This window comes from Lissotriton helveticus, chromosome 10 (assembly GCF_964261635.1).
Source record: "Lissotriton helveticus chromosome 10, aLisHel1.1, whole genome shotgun sequence".
NCBI lineage: Eukaryota > Metazoa > Chordata > Amphibia > Caudata > Salamandridae > Lissotriton > Lissotriton helveticus.
This window is the reverse complement of record NC_136071.1, coordinates 190,444,020-190,467,104: the sequence shown is the minus strand read 5'-3', so window position 1 is coordinate 190,467,104 and position 23,085 is coordinate 190,444,020. Positions and strand designations below refer to the sequence as shown.

Below are 23,085 nucleotides of genomic sequence, written 5' to 3'. Positions count from 1 at the left end.
CAGCGCAGCGAGTCCTGTTCACCAGGCTGAGATTCAGTACCCCGACTTACCTGCTGCTGGCTCTGTACTGGGCCACTGTACTGGAAGTTATTTGCCAAACCACAGACACTTCTCTGCAGCTTTGTTTACTGGGTCTCCATGCTCGCAGTGACACCCAGAAGACTGCATACATGTTTACGGAATTGGCGCTTGTACTTGCCCGATGACAATTGGCGATGAGCTGGAAATCCACCAACGTCCTGACCTGGGTAAATGGGGGAAGGAATTGGCTAGATGGGAAGACTGTGAGGAGCTTTGGAAGTAGGAGACTAGGCGAGTGCGTAGAGTCCCGATTTTACCATCCTGTGATGCGATACAGGTGGCTTGCCCAAGACTGGATGCTTGGGGCAGTTATTGCCTGAGGTGGTGGACTCTGTGGTGCTCTCACCAAAGCTGTAACGCCGCTGTCCCCCTTCCCCTCCTCCTCCTGCCTATATTCAGGTGGGTAGGTCTCTGCTGAGCGAGTGTTATTTGCTTGCTTGCTGCGAGTCTAGGTGTTGGATGTGGCGTAGGGCCACTGTGGCTTGTCCCAGGGTCATAGCCTCAATTTCACACCCCTGGCCAGGGCAATATCGAGAGCTGCTGCATCAGCTTTATTTTAATGTTCCGGCTTGGTGCTTTGGTGTCCCTTCTTTCATTGTTTTTTCTCCCATTTTGGCACCTAAGGCGGCAACTATTACCCCAACCGCACACACCTGTCTTTCACTTGTATATTTATGTAATACTGTTTACTTGAAAACTGTAATAAAAAGCATACTCTGAATTTGTGTTTCAGAGGGCATGTTTAAGCTCACATGAGTCGGAGACTATAGTACATACTTTATTTTGTCAGAGAAATGCTTATTTGGCATATCCTAAGTTGTATCAAGCCTTCAGTAGAGAACAGGGTTAACAAGACACCTGCCAACTTTATATAATTGAATGAATAGATGAAAAAAGTAATTGTCTCTGAAATGTATGTTGATTTTTTGTACTATATTCATCCAAGTTGACTGGACGGTGCAATGGCAAAAATTTGTGTCAGGAGATCTCTCATTATTGCAAATTATATGGGTACCCGAGTGCAAATATACTGATTGTGTGTGTGTATAGATAATGGCTTTTTCCAGGATGTTGTGTTTGTGTCGTTTTTTTTTTTCGTGCACTGTTTTATTCTTGAAATTGTGATCTGAGTCGCCTCTAGGTGTCTGAATGAGAGCAGGTTGCTGGAGGATGTTTATAAAGACCCAAAACTGAGACCTGGAGTTGAGGCTGAAGGGAGGCAGTGCGAGTTTCTCACACTGTCAGTGTGTCATAAACATTTTAGAATACCTGCTCATCCAATCCTTGGTCTCTCTGTATCTCACACAAACCAATGGTCATATGTGCCAATTGCAACTGTGCCTGCGCAGTGAGGCCTTTTCTACATGCGGTACTGTGCGAGCGATGCAGTACGACAATAATGTTACGCCTCCCCACTTTCAAATGTCACCAGCCGCCACTGGATTATATCCACAACGGGGACAGCAGTCCTTACTATAGGCCTGGTTTGAGGAGGCACTAGCAGACCGGCAACCCCACACAGGGCCTGACACACCAGCTGAATGGCTGAACTTGGACCGGCCCGCCGGAGAACGATGAGTGACCCCAGAAGCCTGCAGCGAGTGCACAAACACGCCGGTCACAAAGAGCTGTGATGCCACACGGCCTTCTACGAGAGCCCCGGGGTGGCGGAGGGCCGCGAAGTGCGGCGGCGTCATTGGGGAAGGCGGCGATAGGTGAACTGACTATCGCCAGAGAACTGGTGACTCGCCTTATTTCCAGATGAAGGAGGCTAGCCTGCGATAGGCGTAAGTACGCAGTTAACAGCACTGCACTGCTAGAAACACAGGGGACAGGACTGGAAGAACGGAAAATGGACCACCCTGCCGACAGCACGGCCTGCCACGGGCGAGAGGTCGGGAACAATAATTGTGTGGTGCACGAACATAATCAAACACACACGGGCAGACACCCAACTACTTCATAATGGTGCGGGAACTTGCGATCACCGGTATACAACGTTTACAACGCAACTTTTACAACGCACTACCATTACAACGAAACTTTTACAACGCAACATCCATTACAACGCATACATTTACAACGCAGTCATTACAACGCATGACACTACAACGCACACCACTACAACGCATACCATTACAACGCAGTCATTACAACGCATACCATTACAACGCAAAACTTACCATCCAACACTTACCCTACTGTTGCACCCCCTGGAGTTAGAATAGTAATTTTAACCCCTACACTATCCAAAACTTTCCCTACTGTTGCTCCCCCTGGAGTTAGAATAGTAATTTTAACCCCTACAGTATCCAACACTTACCTTATATGCAATGTAATGTAATGCGTTGTAATGGTATGCGTTGTAAATGTAGTATGCGTTGTAGTGGAATGCGTTGTAAAGGTATTTTTTAAGAATTCGTTGTAATGGTATGCGTTGTAATGGTGTGCGTTGTAATGGATGTTGCGGTGTAAAAAATGCTTTGTAAAGGTATGCGTTGTAAAAGTGTGCGTTGTAACGTCATACATCCGCGATCACCACATCTAGGAGTAAGGTACCACCCCAGCCACTGAAGACAAAAGAGTTGCCTGCGAAGATCAATCTTGCCCGTGCTCCCAAGAGCATTCAAACTCCTGTAACTGATAAACCAAAGCAGAATACAAACTACCATCAGCGCATGGGTGCCTCGCAGTGCTGACATAGGAAACAGCCGCTTGAGAAGGTGACTTGGTGCACAATACGGTGGCACCCCGGGTGAGCGACAAAGCAGCAGAGAGATGTATTTGGTATCTGAAGTAAGTTCCCACTTTGAAAAGATGTCAGGAGGGAGCCAAGCAGAGGAACATTGTGCGGAGGTGTGGCGACACCATTACCCTGAAGAGAGGCATACATTCACAATGTTCGGGACCAAAGTCTTACACAAAGCGGACTACAGCGTGCACACCTTACCACCCAAATTCAATGCAGCCATAGTTTTAGCAACTACCTCGTCAACCATAGATATGGGGTGACAAAAAGGGGAGGCTTTAGGACAGCGCTTCAAACACCTCCCAAACCATGGAAGACCCGGAGCATACCACTATTTCACTGTCGCTCAGTTGCGTGCCGCCTACTAATGATGTAGGCCCAATGGAAAAACTGGACTTAATCCTACAAGACTACAAGAAGTAAGGGAATCCAGTAAGGCTACTGAGCAACAAGTTGGCGCCCTCAGTATCGGTCTCACATTTCTCAAGGCAGACAAGGTGAAGAATAATGCCCTTGCACTGCAGGAGATGATCCCACAGCATAAACAGCACACAACACAGCTTCAACAATTACAAAAACTAGCCACCAGCCTCCAACAGCGAGTCATAGACGCAGAAGGGAGAGCAAGATGGAACAACTTTCGCATTATAGACCTGCCAGAAAGAAGGGAGGGGCCTGATGCGGCTCAATACATGGAGCAATGGTTTAAAAACAACATCACCTTGGAAGGAATCTCAGACCAATTCTGCGTGGAAAGAGTGCACAGGATACCTACTGGCAGGCCAAAACCAGGATCCCCTCCTCGGCTTCTCATAGTGTCAAGATGTTGAACTACAGAGACCGGGACACATTACTCCAGAAGGCAAGAGACCTTTCACAGATTAGATTCCAGAACTGTCGAATATCTTTGTACCCGAACTATACGCTCCTAGTGCAACAACAAAGATCCTTTTTCATGGCTGTCAAGACATGCAGCTGAACTATGCACTGTTATTCCCGGCATGATTAAAAATAATACATGAGCAAAAACCATGGGGCCCGATTCACAGAACTAACTTAAGACAAAATCCTAAACTTACTACTTTTGGTATTCACAGAAGTTAGGATTTTGTCTTAAGTTTGTCTTAAGACAGACTTAAGACAGACTTAAGACAAAATCCTAACTTAAGTCTGTCTTAAGACAAACTTAAGACAAAATCCTAAATTCTGTGAATACCAAAAGTAGTAAGTTTAGGATTTTGTCTTAAGTTACTTCTGTGAATCGGGCCCCATATTTTTTCAAGAGTCCGGAGGACGTGGAGGAATGGTTAGAAATGATGGAAATGTCTAAATTAACAGGAGCCACCTCCCAAAGCTTAGTTAGGAGTTCAAGACATTTTGGGGATGCAGGCCGCCGCCGCTTCGGAAAGACAAACAGTAGGACGCAGCTGCCAAATCCGACGCCACAACAAGTGAACCAGAGCAAGAAACAGGCACTCGAGATGGCCTTCGCCTTTAGAGACTATTCATACACTTTGGATACAGCCTCCTCCGATGATAACACCAACAGATCGGATTCTGAGGGCAGCATGGCCCTGTTCCCCACTGTGACGCCACAGACGGCTGATGGTTTATTTAAGTAGGAAATAATAGACACAGATGGCTCCGATGCAAGAACCCGAAATAATTCACATATCCTTTTTTTCTTTGTAACTTGAAATGGTATACCTATTTGTTATCTCTTAGCCCCGGGCTCCTTTAGAGCTCAAACGTATTCAGTAGTGTAGGCATGAGAGGCGCTGGCCATGACCCCCCTATTTGCATATTCACTTTCTCAGCCCAAGGTAAAACTTCTTTTTCTATCGATCCTATTGGCAAGGAGGGAGATATATAAGAAGTGGATATACACCTCCCCACCTCTAGGCAAAGACTGGCTTAATTCATTAGACAATATATGGAAGCTGGAGATGGGCCCCAGTGTTACAATTAAAACTCAAGAACTGTGGTCACCGTATTTGTCATGGAAAACCAGAACATGATTCTTCCTTTTTTTTCTCTCTCTATCCCTTACTCTATGATTAAACCATGAAACGGGCTCGGCCTTTAAGCTACTTCTGGCCAATTATCCCTGTAAACCTTGTAAGATGGTAACCGCCCATGCCCTATGGGTAACTTTATGCAAGATCCATCTGCTGGTATATGAGACTATAAAAAAAAAAAATAGATATTCCACAACTGGCCACATATGTGTAGTAAAACACCAAGGAAACGATGAAAAAGGGCGAGGGATGGAAGCCCTTAGATGAAGCCGTTCCAGAGAAACTTAAGGAACCTCAGATGGGGGTGAAACACCTGGACCATTAGGTGCGCATCCTTGAAATCTGAACACACCATCCAGTCCCCCTGTTACAACACATCTGTCAGAAGGTGAATACATTTTATCTTGAAGTGCCTGTACAGGATGAAGGAATTGAGATCACTTAAGTTTATCACTAAATTTTATCATCTGCCCTTCTTTTGAACCAAGGAAACATTGCTGTTAAAGAGATTTCTCAATGGCACATTTACGAGAAGTTCCTGCAACTCTTTGTCAAATTGATTGCTATCTTGACCTCGAAATACTATTGGGCTGGGTCGAGAGGTCTGAGACGGGTAAAGATAAAAAACTAACTCAAAGCCCTGCACAGTCTGCAGCATCCAAGCATACTAGGTCAGACTCTGCCAGTTGTGAAAGGAATCTTGCATAAAGGTGTAACTCTCACCTGGACATTCCTACTGGAATGCTCCAACACCCCTGGAGCTCCCCCTAAAGTGGCCTTGATTATCCCGTCTGTGAGACAGGATAAATGAGACAAATCAGGATTGGTTGCATGTGTTCTACTATCTCTACTGACTCGGAGGGCCATAGTAGCTTTTGTGGCCAGCATCGCACCCTCTTCCATGACCAGCCAATCCGAAAACTCCCTGGTTAAATATTTTTTGAGGGATTAGTGAGCTTTGACTGATGCTAAGAAAGGTAGTCTCAAACCTGCTCAATTACATCAACAACCGGATTGCAAAAGCAAAGACCATCTGCTAGTGTGCTGGGTTCCAAAAATGCTAAAAATCCCAGTTTGGGTACAAGGGTATAATAAGATTTACCTATGCCGCCGGTGAGATAGTGCAGTTGGCATTGCCCACCATATGGTAATAACATATTCTTTTTTTGTCACCATATATACCAAAGAGACAATAGTTTGAATCTTCATTGTGATTGTGCAATAAGACAACGCCTAAAATATTGTCAACATTTCATCCCAATTTCATAAATCCCTGAGTTAATCTGATTGCTGGCACCTGTATTTAGAGACTGGAGATGAAGCCACCTTTTGTACTAAGATGGTAAATCACTATTGATTACAATTTGCCCACTTAGAAGACTCATGCCATTAGCCTCTAGATTAATTTAATTCACTTTTGAGGTTTATCAACATATAGATCAGGTCCTGATAAAATCCATGAGTTTGTGATATTGGAGAGGAATGTCAACAATATTTCAAGGGTTGTGCTACTGAATAATCAAAAGGAAGATCTAAAAATCACATTGGCCATTTCCTGTTGCCTACAGTTTTGGCAATGCTGAATACATCAGTGTATTTGAATGTGCAAACCACATACTCACTATTGTTAAACACCCCAACGTCCTCATTATTGTCTATTTGTTTGGTATATATATATATATAAAATAATATAATATAATTTAACAAAATAAGGCTGTTGTATACATATTTTTTGATGATTTGCTTAATTTGATTGACTAATCCTCAACGGTTGTATGAAAGTGATATACCTGTGACAGGGAATCCCACAGAACCAATGTGCACATTCTTTGCAATATGTACCCTTGTTCCAGTTTAAACCTAGCCGCTTGGGTGCATCAGGCGACCCCCGGCCATCTGACGTCACGGTGGGCGTGTGCAGAGGACGGCCGGGGGCTGTCCGAACCACGCACGCGTAGAATTTTCCCACACAGCGGGGGAATTCTGCCCACATGAAGCGGTTATGTATGAGTCCCATGGTATATGCCTATATTTTAATCGTCATTAATATATGGGTTCAGCTAAAACTCCAATCCAAATACACACAGTCTCAGCTACCAAATCTTCTTCACCCTACAAGTGAACATAGCCACCTGCTATGCATGTCATCATGGGGTTTGAAAGCCTTCCTACTCCTCAAACAAAACATACCTTGGTCAGGGTGTGCCTCCTTTCCTGAGTCTTCTCCTAAAAGAAATGCCTTGGTCAGGATGTGCATCCCATTCTGTTCATCTGATCTAAAGTGCCTTGAATTTTACTGTGATGCATACCACCTGGACTAAATCAACATACATTCAAGCCTCACAAAAAAAACATTATCCAAGCTCCATGTAGCTCCGAGTTCCATTTCAAGCCTGGACTTAGGAAAGTCAGCAGACTCACAATTTAAGAGATGTCCCAAGGGTCTGCATTGCTGTGGCCGATGTTGCCTTTCCTTGGTGTTCCCGGTGCACAGACCCTAAATTCCAATCTACACTAGTATATCTACTTAAACTTACAATTCTCCTGTCATCAATAGCAGAAAAAATTACATAAACTTTTTCCTAAAGTTTGGGTGAGTACTGGGGAAGAATTTGTTGCACTTGGCCTACTGCTTTTATTCACTGGTAAACGTATAGACGAAGCAAATGAGGATTCTGATATACACCCAGTTTAGCAATCCTGGCTACCAATTGGCCTGTCAGACACCTACAGACAACCTTTTTCATTTGCCTTCTATTTAATAGGTGAGTTAGTACCATGGGTTTTCTTAGTGACTGATTTAAGGCATCCCATTCAATCTATAATATTCTATGAAACATTTACATCAAAGGATGATCGACTGAATTACTCGACAGAAATGCACATTGCTTCCTATTTTGTAGCAACAATATTGTGGCATCACACAAAGCACTTTGACGTAGCAGGAATGTGGTTTACCACTTTTTGAAACCTTCATTTTAATTAATACATACATAGAAGTTGTTCACAAGTTTCCCATATTTCCTGATGTCGCTAGTAACTGATTTACCACCCTGATTGGGAATACAAGATCTGAGGTAAATCCATGGAGTTGATGCCTTTCACATGGGGACTCTAGCTGCTGATAGAGCTGAAATCTGGATGAAAGTAAAGGATAAAAAGTGTTATTACTGGGGAATCAGAAAAGCTGAATACCCCAGTGGTTCCCATTTCCAAGGGATCATCAAGGTTCCACTTGTAATCCTTGTTTACTACTCCCAATGGAGGTACTCGTAACCATGGTATCAGTAAAACCAAGGTGGTGGACTTAGGGGCTTATTTACAATGCCACTGCGGCACTTTTACTCCACAGGAGCGTCACTTTTGTGACACTTGAGGCGCAGTGTGCCGGGTCATATTTACAAGGCCACACAAAGTCACTCTGCATGGCTTTTCATGGCCTTGTAAATACGGTGTAAGGCAATGCTTTACGCTGCGTAGAAGGGGCGTCCCACTGGTGTTGCTGTGAGTGTTCCCACGCAACACCTATGCCTTTTAACACCGCCCCAGATTCACAATGTAGTGTAAATCTGGGGCAATGCCAAAACTAACACCTTCCAAAAGGAGGCGTAACGAGGAGAAATGTTTACATTTCTTCAAATGTTTTCGTCCTTCCAAGTGTGCTGCATTCTGTAGTACACATAGAACGAAGAAAACACCTCTTTTTATTGTTTTTATGCAGAAAGGCATCCCTTCCTGCTCAAAAATAATGATGCCAACAACACAGACAGCTTTGCCTCATGACGGAAGAGTGCCTGCACTGGCACACGGCTGCATTTGTGTGCCGGCACTGGCAGAAAGGACAGGAATACGCCGTATCTTGTAGATACCTTTATGGTAGAGCACAGTTTTCAGGTCAGACAGGGCGCCTATTATTCCAAGGCCATTAAATTGGAACAGGGTGTGCCACAGGGCTCGGCCCTGAGTGCCACCCTATTTAATCTTTACGTATCCCCTTTGGGGGAAATAGTGGAGGGCTTTGGAATCAGGGTTGTGTCATACGCCAACGATACCCAACTGGTGATCTCGCTATCGCAGGCACCGGATTCGGCGGCTTCCAATTTCAGGGGATGCATGCAGGAGCTTGCCTTCTGGATGGTAAATAACTGCCTGAAACTTAACGGAAGTAAAACCGAGGTGCTTGTGGTAGAAGGGTGTCCGTCAGTGTGGTCGTCGGCATGGTGGCCGTTAAGCCTGGGTTCCATTCCTATACCGTGCACCCAGGTGAAGAACCTGGGGGTATGGGTGGATTCTAACCTTACATTTGAACCTCACACTAGACGTGTAGTGGGGACGTGTTATGGTGTCCTTAAGGGCCTACGAAAAACTATGGATCCCCTCCCTATAGAGGCCAGGAAGACGCTAGTGCATGCACTTGTCACTTCTCGTTTAGACTATGGCAACACACTATATCTGGGCGCGACTGCTAAATGTTTAAACAGACTACAGGTTCTGCAGAATGCAGTGGCACGGCTGGACCTCATGCAACCCAGGAGGGCTGCCTCCAAAAGTGCCTTAAACACCTTACATTGGCTCTCAGTTAGGAAGAGAGTGATGTTCAAGGCTCTTTGCACGTGCCACCATATCATCCAGGGCACTGGCCCTGTGTACCTGCGGAGTCTCATTACTTCCTATACGCCTGCACGGCCTCTCAGATCAAGTGGGACTGGCCTGCTGTTAGTCCCTAAGGTTAAGAAGGCCAGGATGGGTGTTAGGACCTTTCGGAGTCTGGCGGCCCAGAGCTGGAATAAACTTCCTCTTAAGCTCCGGTTGGAATCATCTGAGATGAAGTTTAGGAAGGATCTTAAAACTTACCTGTTCTCACATTAGTAGGTATGCTCTGACGTCGCTCTAGGTTTGGTGGTTCTGCCTCTCCCACTTATTCTAGCGCAGGGACACGCCGACATGGCGTAACCAGCCGCTTTATAAAATTCTCTACTATTATTATTATTATTATTATTATATGGCTCATTCCTGCCATTTTCTTTTGAGTTAGGGCAGAGCAGCTAGAAGGCTCTACATCAAAATATTGTATATATGCCCCTTATGATACCTGCAATGGGGATCCATAATGAAGCCCACACTATAGTAGGATGCCCTCGAGTGCTCAGTAATGACCCCCATGCATTGAGAAGTCCATGCTTTTAGCCTTTTGAATAAAACTCTATGCCTGTTCATTGCTGCATGTGACACTTTTTTGTGCAATGAACGTTGTGCCCTTATGTTGCCTCCATTAGATTCACATGTGATGTTGATGTATACATGGCAGTGTAACTGGTCCTGTAATTTCGACCCCTTAACCATGTTTACGCTTTCAAAAATAATAAAACAGATTCAAACAAAAGAAAGGAAGCTCAACTATAACAACGTTTAAAAAAAATACAATTTGAGGCATTTTAAAAGCTAGAGGGCCATATGTACGACCCTTTCATTTAAAGCCTCCCAATTTGCGACTCATTGCAAGTCGCAAATTGCAAGGCACTAAATGAAATGTACAACAGTGTATTACACTGTTTTGCGATTCCCAATAGAGTCGCAAATTGTGAGGATCATTAATATTAGTGAGCCTCTCACAATTTGCGAGCCCATTGGGAATGCCAGCCCTCCCAGGGATGGTGGCCTGTTGGGCTCAGCAGACCACCATGTCTGGGACTGCTTTTTAATAAAGCAGCTGTTTTTTTTTAAATGCAGCCCATTTTCCTTAAAGGAAAACAGAAAGCATTTTTTAAAAAATGAAATGTTTTTGTTTCATTTTTTAAGGGCAGGCAAGTGTCCCAGGGCCCACTGCCTGCCCTTAAAAATATTTTTAGGCGGGGCGTGGCTAGCAGCCGATGAAGATGGCCGCAGCTTAGGGAGGCTCTGTGCTCCCCGTACCAACCCTGACGATCCGCTCGCAGATCCGGCAGCTCCGGACACCCCTGACCGGGAGCTGTAGTGGCGGAAACATCGGCGATCGGGTCGAGCTGGTCCCGCTGTGCGAGGAGAGGTCCCTGGGCCAGCTGACCTGTATGAGACTCCGGGGCCTGGTACGGCGAGGAAAGCAGGGGCCTCAGTTTTTGAGACAGCCCGGGGCCCTCCGGCTGGCGAGGGGCTGAATATTGGAGAAGAGGCGAGGAGCGGCTGGCGGTTTGGGCGCGCTGCAGCGCAGACCAAACTGGCCTGCCCAGACCTGTGCAGCATCCTGTTGAGAGCCCAGCGGTGTATTCTGCGGCCTCCGACGTGCCCCACATCGCCGAGCCTAGCCTGCGGACGTCGGCGGGATGAACTGGGCGCTGGACAGCGAATGTTCGCGGCGTCAAGGGGGTGCAGAGAGCGGCGTCGCACCCACTCCTGATTCCATGCTGGGAGCAGCTAAGTCATGCATGGTTATGGTAAATACAAGGGCACTGACTAATATGGATCAGTGCAGCACCTGAGAATCGTTTACTACTGAGGGAGCAGAAAGGCCTGGAGAGACGTGGAAAGCCAGGGCCTCGAGTTTAGCGACGACCCAGGGACCCGTGGCTTGCAGGAGCGGCAGGGAGTGACTGGCGGCCTGGCTCCGTGCTATTGAGGATATTGTTGATTTTGTGAGGACATTGGCCAAGGGGGACCCGGCAGTGCATGTAATTACAGACGGAGCAGTCCTGTGTTCCCACGCTTGCTGAGAGGAGATGGAGGGATCCTTGGAGTGAAGGGGAGCGCTTGCTTGAGGCGCCTCGGTGTCGGGATGAACGGCGCCACATTGTGTGCCTGGCAAGCGTTGAGGGGCAATTGTGATGCACCCCGTTCTACTGTATAGAGTACTAGTGTGTGACTTTGCCTTTCTTTATGGCTGAGGGCTCCACCTGCGCTCCAACCTCCGTTGGATTTGAAGTAGACCGCTGCTGGGAGAAGCAGCTAGTTGCCATAACAGGTGACTCAACACGGGCGCAAGTAACCGGCTACAATGAGTGGCAGGAACGCCAAGGGCTCTAGCCTGCCAAAGCTAGATACGTTTGCCTACACCAAGACACAGACGGCAATACCAGATGCGGACACCACACCATCGAAGGGCGAGATGACCGGCGCGGAACAGGAGGTGACGCTGCGCGACATCATGGCCACATTAAATAAAGTGGACTCCCGCATTGAGACTCTTGCAGTGGATCTCTCCTTAATCTGCGCCGACTTCAGTAAAATGTCGAAGCGAGTGTCTGCAGTTGAATCTGTCACAGAAACTTTAACAACTGATACCTCTGTGAATCACCTCCTGGCAGAAAATAAAATACTACCGGCCAAGCTGGAGGACCAGGAAGGGCGATCAGGGCGGAACAATATATGCCTTATTGGTGTGCCGGAGCGGACAGGGGGACCAGACCTTGACCTGTTCGTGGAGGATCTGATCACAAACCAGCTGCAGCCACGAGGTTTGTCCAATTATTTTTCTGTGGAACGCGTGCATCGAGTTCCTGGTGGCAGAACGAGGCCTGGGGCGCTGCCGCGACCTATTCTAGCCCGTATTTTTACCTTTCGGACAGGGACGCGATATTGCAGGCCGTGCACGCAGCCCCCATTGAAGATCGACAATGCGACTGTAACAATCTTTCTCGACTATACCGCAGCCATCACAAAGCAACGACGAGGCTTCCTGGAGGTCAAAAAGACGCTTCGTGACCAAGGCATCAAATACTCCATGCTCTTTCCAGCCAAATTAAGGCCGAAGGTAAGACATGGTTTTTCGCCTCCCCAGACGAGGCGCAGGAATGGCTGGAGGGTAGGCGGAAGGCTGGTCGATCTGGCAGAAATGGTGGCAAAGGTAGCTGGCGCAGAGACCATGCGTTGAGTGAGGAACGTGAGTGACACGAGGCATGGACTGCTCTTTTGATTATTATGTACTGTGATGCTGCCCCGACGGTGGACATACCAAGGCATAGACAATGATAAGGTACAAGGAATTCCCCAAGGCTACCCTTAAACGCACAAGAAGTAATGGAGTCATTATTAGGCTATATTGTTATTGTATGTTTAAAATGGCCTCAAAGACCTAGTGACTCTTGAACAGTTTCTGTTGCTATACATTACATTTGCCATATCTCTCCATTAGGTAGCCCGTTGGCTTGGGTCCGGGGGGTGGGAAGAGGTTGGTGACACTACTGAGTTATGTGGGGTTGGGGGGCAACGGTTGCTATCTTTTACCCCCGTCCACTCGGAATTGGGAAAGGGATTAAGCACTCTGCTTGGTTGGGGAGGCGGGACGTTTTAAATCCGTCAGGCAGGGAGGGGGGTGGGGGAAAAGGTACTGTTCTCGTGGGTTTGTTTGGGTTTGTTTGCACAGTTTATAAGGGCACACATGGTGAAACGAATGGCTGTTAGCGTAATAGGGCTGTACTGGCAGGCTGACGTATAAACGCTGCAACTTGTTTCTGCTTCCTATGTCTACACAAAGTCAACATGACACTAACAACAGATGGCTCAGCTAGCCCCAGGGACCCCATTGACTGTGCTAACTTGGAATGTGGGGGGGTTGGGGGACAAGATGAAAAGGGGTCTAGTATTGCAATACCTGAAACGATGCACGCCTGCGGTGGCTCTATTACAGGAGATGCACTTGATGGGCTCAGCGTGCAAGGCCATGGATAGGTGGGGTTACAAAATGGTGGCACACTTCGAGTTCTCCTCTGGGTCTAGGGGTGTGGGCATTCTCATCAAGAAGCAATTCCCGCTAACAATACAACAGACAAGAATAGACGACCAGGGCCGCTTTGCGGCTGTTACCTCCCAGTGGGAAGGGAAATTGTTTAATCTAGTCTCAGTCTACATTCCACCATCCCTACACGCAATAGCACACCCTGCACTTAATGCATTTAGGCTTGCTCTACCGGAGGTGGAGATGGTGATCAGGGGCGACTTTAATGACATAATGGACGGAACTATAGATAGACACCCCGCTAAGCCAAGTGCAACGAGCAGTCACCGTATGAGCCGGCTATTGGATGCCCTAGGACTCACAGACGCATTGCGGTATAGGCACCCAAATACACAACAATACACCTTCCACTCAGGGGTTCATAACAGCCTCACATGCATTGATTACTTTTTAGTCTCAGCGGGCAGCCTGGGGGGGGTGGTTGAGTTAGATATTCGCCCTAGGGGTATATCAGATCATTCACCGATACTGTTGTCCTATTCCAGCCATCAGACCATCAGGCGCCGCATTTTCCCCATTTATCCCAGTTATTTGCTCATACCTGAGGTGTTAAAGGGGATTAGAGAAACCATTCAAATTTTTTTTCAAGAAAACGCAGCAGCGGTGGAATCGCCAGGCATCCTATGGGAGGCCTATAAAACGGTTGCGCGTGGGCAGGCTATAGCCTCTATCACGGGGTACAAAAGGGGAAAACGGGCTGAATTGGATGGTATAGAAATGGACCTAGATGCTGCAACGGTTCAGCATGCAGAACATCCAACGCCCCATACTTCACAGAGGGTGCGCCTTAAACAAAGTGAATTTGTGGCATATTAGAGAGAGATGGTCACTGCCCGACTCCAAGCCATGCGTCACAGGGTGTACGAGTTAGGGGATAAAGCTGGCAAATTGTTAGCCTGGCTAGATAAAAAGGAGAAAGCAGATAGAGTGATCGCGCAGTTACGCACGTCCACTGACTCTCTGGTGACTGCTCCAAGTGGCAACGTTGGCCGACCACTTTGAGCATGTATATGCCTCCTGCTCAACATTCACGATTGAGGAAGCACATGGGTATATTAAAGATATTGCGATGCCGAAACTCACACCAGAAGCGGCGCAACTTCTAGAAGTCGACCTCTCCGTTGAAGAATTGCAGGCGACGATTGGCTCTCTAGCGTCCGGTAAAGCAGTGGGACCGAACGGGTTCCCCATTGAATTCTACAAACAAAATGCGCATTTGACGGCCCTCTTCCTCTTGAACATGTTTCAAGACAGTCTTCAGACTGGAGAACTGCCACGTAATCAGCGGTTGGCTACAATCATAACAATCCATAAGCCGGGCAAACCCCCGGAGGATTGCAGCTCCTACCGCCCAATATCTTTAATCAATGCTGAAGCCAAAATACTGGCCAAGCTCCTGGCGCTGCGATTGACCCCCCATCTATCATCCCTAATACATCCTGACCAGTCCGGGTTCATGCCCCAGCGGAGCACAGCACTCAATCTGCGGCGATTACATGCGGTGTTGGCTCGGAGGTCCTCCATTCAGGAACCTGCAGTCATTCTCTCGCTCGACGCGAGTATGGCGTTCGATGTGGTGGAATGGCCGTATTTATTTGCAGCGCTGCGACACTTGGGCTTTGGCCCTAAGTTCTATGCCTGAATTCACCTGCTCTATACTAACCCGCTGGCACACGTAGTGGCCAACGGGCACATATCAAGTGACTTCCCGCTATCCAGAGGGACACGACAGGGATGCCCACTGTCCCCCTTATTATTCGCATTGGCCCTAGAGCCGCTGGCGGCGTGGATCAGATGGGAACCCTAAATCCGTGGGCTCCAGTGGACTGACACCTGGGAAGATCGCATATTGTTATATGCAGATGATGTGCTGCTGTATTTAACCTCCCCTAGAAAATCCATCCTAGAGCTCTTGGATGTCTGCGAAATATTTGGTAGGGTGTCAGGGTACACTATTAATTGGTCCAAGTCCGTACTTTATGTGCTGACCGGCCCGCCACCACTGTTGTCTGTGGATTGTCCATTGCGGGTTACTGACGAAGCCTTCAAATACCTGGGCATTTACGTAACGCCTGACCCTAATGAGTTCTATGCGAAAAATTTAAAGCCCCCGTTAGAACACTTTAAGCGTGATGTAACGGTCTGGCGTAGTCTTCCCATCACGCTGTTGGGCAAGGCAGCGCTCTACAAAATGATGACGCTCCCACGTTTTCTATATATCCTCGAAAATACACCGTTTCTAATCCTACAGGCCTACTTCAAAGCCAGTGCGGCTGAAGTCTCCGGTTTATTATGGGGGAACAAACTGGCACGGATTGCCCAGGAGAAATTGGTGCGCAGCTGTTACGATGGGGGGATAGCGCTTCCGAACGTGTAGCTGTATTACTGGGCGCCGCATCTTAAAATAATTAACTATTGGTTACATGCCCCACATGACGAACCTGCGTACCAAGCGGACAGGAGAGAATTAGAAGAGAAAGGACTTGTGTCGGCCCTATATAGCAAACGTAGGCCCCCCCGGTTTGATTGGCCCAACGGCACACACAATTCACATATGGTACCAAGCGCAGGCCAGATTAAAATGTGTAGGAACTATCACACGAATGACGCCACTGTGGAATTCACAAAGGCTGGGACGGCTCCGGAACAGTAAGGGGTTTCAAAATTGAGACAATATTGGTATTTCCGTAGTAGGTGATCTCTGGAAAAAGGGTGCAGTGGTCGAGTTCACGCATTAGGAAGCTCAGTACGGCATGGCGCAGACAGAGAAGTTTACGTATCTCCAAATCCGGCATGCGATTCAGGCGATCATAGCGACTGACACTTCCTTACCAGAGGTCACCCCATTGGAGGATAGACTCCTGACAGAACACATGGCTGGACTGAACACATGACTGGCAGGGTGACGTCCTTTACATACCGCAAATTAGTCTAGGTTGAGACACACCTGGTCCCGGGATGTGGGCAACGTTGACGAGTCGGAATGGCAAGAGACACTATCATCGCCACGTGAAACAGCCATACCGTCAAGACTCAGGCTGGTCCAACTCAAAGTGTTGCACCGCACGTACCACACTAGAACGACACTCTATGTAATCGGGAAAGCCCAACATCAATACTGTTTACGGAAATGTGGGGAGGAGGGTATATTTTTTCACACTATCTGGGACTGTCCACAAATTGCAGCGTACTGGGCCAAGGTAATGCGCACCATCTCTCAGTCAGTAGAAATCCCGATACTGCCAGAACCCAGATGATGTCTATTGAATGTGTGGGTACCAAATGACCTCACTCACCAATAACAAGACTGGGCGATGTTAGGTATGACTTTCGCTAAACGCAACATTGCTAGGTTGTGGGGGTCGGATGTAACGCCTACGCTCCGACAATGGTGCAAGGATATGGACGAGGCAATGGTGGCCGAAAAGGCGTTTTTATCCATCGTGGATGCCCCTGAAAATGGAAAAAGGTATGGGGAGCCTGGAATAAGTTTAGAGGATATATCTTTGACCCACCAGAACTAGAGGCAGATGATGTATCCCCGTAACAGGATGGTACTGCCGGTGGGGTCGGGGAGTGGGGCCATATGTATTGATCTTTCCAATTGTGGATGTGGAAATGTGTAGCGTTGCCTTGATGTCTTGTTGTGATTGCAGCCATTTATGAATCTCTGATGAATGTAAATTTGCCCTGATTTTCAAATCAATAAAAAAATGTTTTTAAAAACAAAAATATATATATATATTTTTAGAGACAGTCACAAAGTGGATGGGGTCCCATGGCGACCCCTTCCAAATTGCGACTGCATTACCACCCTCTTGAAGAGGGTGGTAATTTGCAAGTGTTTTGCAATTGCGGTCACAAACATTCACACATAGCATTGGGTACGCAATTAGGAAGGGAACGCCCCATCCTAATTGCAACTCGCAATTCTTAAATAGCGACGTGCTATTTAGGAATTGTAAATGGCCAACAGTGATTTTGCATGCACAAACCAGTTCGCAAACCCGTTTGCGCATGCTAAATCACGTCGTACATCTGGCCCAAAAAATCTACAGGAAAAAAACATGACTTTAAGAATCAATATCATCAAACGTGAAAGCAACCATGTTGTTATTTCTATCAGTAGTATTAGTAGTGGGAGACAAATATCAGTAGAAGCAATGATAGAATTAGTCATAGAAAAAGTTGTAGTAATAGTGGTATTTGGTAGGATTGGCATCAATATTAAAAATAATCATATTGCTATTACAATTCTTAATTACCGCAATATAAAGAATATAAATCCAAGCAAGAAAATGCTATTAATAATAATAAGAAGATATGAATAAAGATACAAATCATTAATTACATGGGCAAGCTCTACTATAGAAATTGCGAATTTAGCATTATGTCAAGAATATGCTGCTATACTTACAAAACATTATAAATGCATGGCTTGACTTATTGAAGGCAACATAGTTGAAGTTTTTTCCCACCAGTTCTTTGACAGGTTTCTGATCCCAGCCATCTGGAATCTCTTCAGTAGCCAGCTTTGGCTGATCAGAGAGTAAAACACAGAGAGCAGAAACTCATTATGATCAGGTTGGATTAGACAGTGTAGACACATAAGGCTGAAATAAAATACTGCTTGATTGAGGCATTGGTTTTTGGTGGATCAGATAGACAGATTAATCAGATTGGTTAGGTTCAACAATTATATAAAATATACATCTTGACCCCTTTCATTTCTAACTGACCATTATTTGTCTTGGTGAAGTACTTATCAGTGACTGTTTTTCCTCATCCTCTGAATGTACATATCCATGTGTTGCAACACTATGAAGCTATCTCATGTATACAACCTGTAATGTGTTTCTTGGACCCTGCCTGCTTTTCCAAATTTCTACCTCTCCTTTCTACTTTTTGTTCTTAAAAACCTTAAAGTTTTTTAAAAATGTTTAAAAATCCTGACTTTGTTCTCACAGCAACAAGTAGTCATTTTGTGAAGACCAGCACTGGCTGTTACAATATATTTTATTTATTTGTGACTGTACATGTTCTTAATACCTGTGAGGATCATGTTAAGCAAGTATAGATCCAAGCAATTTTATAATTGTCTGACTTGAATCTGAAACACTATGCAACCGACCAATAGAGCGCATATGTTCCGTTTGGTTTTACACCAGAGCAGCACCAGACTCCATTGATTCAAGAACGTCATGTTTGTAACCATGGCTTCTGACACCTCAGCAAATGAGGCCTGAAAGAAGTCAAGAATTTCAATAGACTCAGCACCCATAATACCCTTGGTTGCCATCGAGCATTTCCAAAACAGAAAGGGGAAGAAGCATGAATCATGGAAGCATGAGCATTGCATTTACCTTCTGGTCTTTATTCCGATTGGCCCGTAATCCTGAGAGGTTGCACCCAAATCAAGATTACAACTTGTGCATAATTACTGCACAGACTTGCCAATTTTCCTTGTACAAATTTCGCAAGGTATAACCAGCGGAAACTTGTGTGAAGATAAACTAAACCAGTGATACTCAAAGTACGGCCCACGGGTCGCATGTGGCCCTCCTGGCCTTTATGTTTGGCCCCTTGCCAGCAGCAGCACTGGATGTGGTTTATTCCACTCAACACTAACATTAAAATATATTATATAAACAGGGGAACATTTATTTCAATGTTGAGTACAGTTAAAGAAAGGAAGTAACTAGGATGTTGTGCATTGCTTAACTTTAGGAACACATTTACTTATAAAGACATCTTGCAGCATACGTGCAAACAAATATGATAAAGTCTGTTCAAAATTCAAAAAGTGTATTTTATTAACATGCAGAACCTTTTCTTTTCAGTAAATCAGAATATATCAGTGCATTTAAAATTATTATTTTAAAGGTGATAGTTTCCAAATGTAACATTTATGCTTCTTTCCTCACCCTGACAATAATGCCAATAGTGAACTAAGAGGCAGGTCAGTCTGTATGTGCACCCTTAGGGTGGCCGGGGTTGCTATTATACGTCAACAACATTATAGTTTATTAAATCAAACACAGGAGAAGTTTTTGTACAGAACACATCATGAAGTTATGTATGTTGAGGTCCTCTTGTATGTGGTGATGAAATAAAAGGAGGGAAAGTGAAATAAAACAATTGCCTAGGATCACACAATTTGATCAAGTGGAAAAGCCGGGATTAATCCCAGGTTTACTGATTCCACATCATGATATTCAATTCAGCCACTAGATGAACATGCTTTGCTTCCCTACAACCATCTTAACAACCCCCTACCAGACCCCTGACCACCACCCTGAGAGCATCAGTGTGGCCCTTGGTCCCACCAGCAACCAAACATTTTTGCCCCTTGGAAAATGAACATTTTTTGCCCCTTGGAAAATGTTTGAGAGTGCCCATGAACTAAACAATAGCCTGAGTTCTTCATCTCAGCACGGGGGAAACATGCAGTATTGGCATTGTATCCCTGTTCTGATCTGCAGTAGTTATCTCCTAGTGTTTGCTTTGTTTGCTCACTTTGCCATTGGATTCAAGTTAGCCTGGCTGATGAGGGCTGTTAGCCTGAAACCGGTCCCAGGATGCTTCTTTCCGGTCCAGGGAAGACATGGCTTGGCAGTTCGGGCTGGACTGTTCCCATGAGGCACAGGGTCAAGACTGATTTGCATATAGTTGTGTCTGAACTGGGGTGGCGAAGTGAGCTAAAGAACGATGATGTATTCAACCCAGATCTGTGACTGGGGGTGAGTGTCTGAAAAGATTCAATGCTCCCTCCATCAGCTCCTTGTGCTTGCTTTGTTCGCCCTAAGTTGGCAGGGTATGCCCAACTGTGGGCCTTTGCTCACTTTGCCACAGGATTCAAGCTAGACTGGCTGATGAGGGCTGTTAGCCTGAAACCGGTCCCAGGATGCTAGGGCACTTAACGATGCCCTAGCAAACATGGCCATGGAACAGATGGTTAAGCAGGGCACCCACAACGTAGGCCACACGCTTGATGGGTTATTTACATCCAGCAGGGGGGTAAAAATACTGGAAACCTTACCGGTTCCGTGGTCGGACCATAAGGCGATCATTTTTACAATTGAGGTCACAGAAGCACTAGCCAGGTCCCCCCCACCACCAAAGATGGTCACATATCGCGACTGGGCCAAGATTAACACGCGGATACTACAAGAACAACTCCAGTCGCTAGTCCCTGATTTAACCCCAGACAGTAATGCGGCCACGGAGCAAATTACCAATTGGATAAACATAGCAGTGAGTGCTGCAGTACCACTGAGAAAGGTTATATATAAAAGGAAATCTCCATCTCAACCATGGTTTTCTGAAGCCCTTAGGGCGCAAAAACGAAAATGCAGGAAAGCGGAGAAAGTGTGGAGGACGAATTACGAACCAGGGCCAAGGGAAGACTATAAAACCCTATTGGCAGTTTATAAAAAACTCATAGAGACAGAAAAAAGTAGCTACTACACGCGTAAAATCAATGAGGCCAAAAACTCCAGTAAGGAGCTTTTCACCACAGTAAAAAACTGACAAAATTAGGCAGCAATGACTCGATAGAGATTAGCTCCGAGTTTTGTAACATGTTGGGCGATTTCTTTGTCTCCAAAGTCTCCGCAGTGTACGACTCCTTTAACCACTTGGATGCTAAGGTACTCTACTTCTTCTCATTGAATTTCCATTGAAATCAATGGAAACTCCATGACGAGTTACCCTTGTCATTAGCACTGAAGGGGTTAAAAAAACAGACATAACCGAAGGCGTTCAGTCTCCTTTAAACAATACCGATGCAACTAGGGAAAGCCAGATAAACTCTGAGATTAAGATAGCTCTCCCCAAGACACAGCAGAACACTCGGTTTTCTTTCCAGCCACCATCAGAAGAGCAGATTCTGCAGGCGGTTATGACCACCAGGTCAGGTTGCCCTTTGGACCCATGCCCTCCAAAAGTGGTGCAGCTTTTTCCCGAATTACTGAGCAAACAGCTGGAAAAACTGTTCAGGTATATTCTTATATCTGGAGTCTACCCGGAAGCCTGGAAATCTACATCAGTATTGCCACTCCTAAAAAACCCAAATCTAGACCCAGAAGATCCTGCCAACTTCAGACCTATTACAAGGATTCCTTTTGTGGCTAAGGTGTTGGAGAAACTACTGAATAAACAACTAGCCCAATTCCTCACTGATGGAAACATCCTAGACCACTCTCAGTTTGGTTTTAGAGAGGGACACGGTACTGAAACGGCACTGCTGACGGCAGTGGAGGAGCTCAGGAGTGTTCTCGATGCCGGGGGGAAGGCCGCCTTGGTCCTTTTGGATCTCTCGGCAGCCTTCGACACGGTCAACCACGAGACACTTCTGACTCGTCTGGCCAGAGTAGAAGTTCAGGGCTCAGCCTGTACGCTTCTGGCCTCATATCTGAGTAATAGATCCTTTACAGTGGAGCTGGGAGAAGCAAGACTGGAACCTTTCAGATCACCATGTGGTGTGCCGCAGGGGTCCTCCCTAAGCCCCACTCTTTTTAATTTGTACGTGGCACCTCTGGCGGCCATCATAAGAGAAAGTGGTTTTGTTGCAGTCTCCTATGCCGACGACACACAAATGGTTGTGTCCATAGCCAGCGATGTCGATGAAACTGCGAAAACATTTAAGACCTGCATGACGCAAATCAAGCAGTGGATGCAGAGCAACTGTTTAAAACTGAATTGGGATAAAAGTGAAGTAATGCTGCTAGGATCGGAGGCCAAGGTATGGACACCAGAATGGTGGCCAGACAGCCTGGGCAACTGTCCTTCCCCGGTTCAGAAGGTAAGAAACCTTGGTATCATTTTGGACAACAAGCTTTCCTTTGATGCTCAGGCCAGCAAACTGACATCTGCAGTATGGTTCATTTTGAAAATGATAAGGAAGCTTCTACCATATATCCCGCTTGACACCAGGAAAACTGTGGTAACAGCACTGGCCTTATCAAGGCTAGACTACGGGAACGCGATTTATGCCGGTGCCCAGGCCCAAATTATAAGGAAACTCCAACGCTTACAAAAACGCAGCAGCCAGACTGGTGTTGGGTGTCCCCAAGTACGAGCCAATAGCCCATAGATTGGATCACCTCCATTGGCTCCCGATATCCAAAAGAGTGGGGTTTAAATCACTCTGCCTGGCCTACAAGGCCCTCCACGGCTCAGGCCCTTTGTTCCTTAGAACACGGCTCAAACCCTACGAACCATCCAGAACCCTCAGATCCGGTCAGTCACAACTGCTCCAGGTTCCCTGGTTTAGACAGACCAGATGGGGAGGAAGGAGTTTCATACTGCAGACGGCCAGGACCTGGAACTTACACCCAGTCACCATCAAAAACAGTACGTCTTTGCTGTCCTTCCGGAAGGAAGTAAAAACCTGGTTGTCTAAGGCAAGATAGATGCGAACAAGCTGGACCATGTGTCTTTGAAATCAGAATCAGCGCCAAGACGCCCACAGGCAATCGCGCGCTTTATAAAATAATAATAAATCATAAATCAAATAAAATGTTTGCGGT

At 46.2% G+C, this 23,085-nt stretch overlaps 1 protein-coding gene across 1 annotated transcript in view; it reads right to left on the bottom strand.

Moving 5' to 3' along the window:
* The window catches only part of PDILT (protein disulfide isomerase like, testis expressed), a 303,945-nt gene that overhangs the window by 118,055 nt on the left and 162,805 nt on the right, over positions 1 to 23,085 (bottom strand). The window contains exon 8 of the mRNA XM_078665093.1: positions 17,973 to 18,093. Coding sequence (XP_078521219.1) covers positions 17,973 to 18,093 — 121 coding nt within the window. The remainder of the gene's footprint in view (positions 1 to 17,972; positions 18,094 to 23,085) is intronic.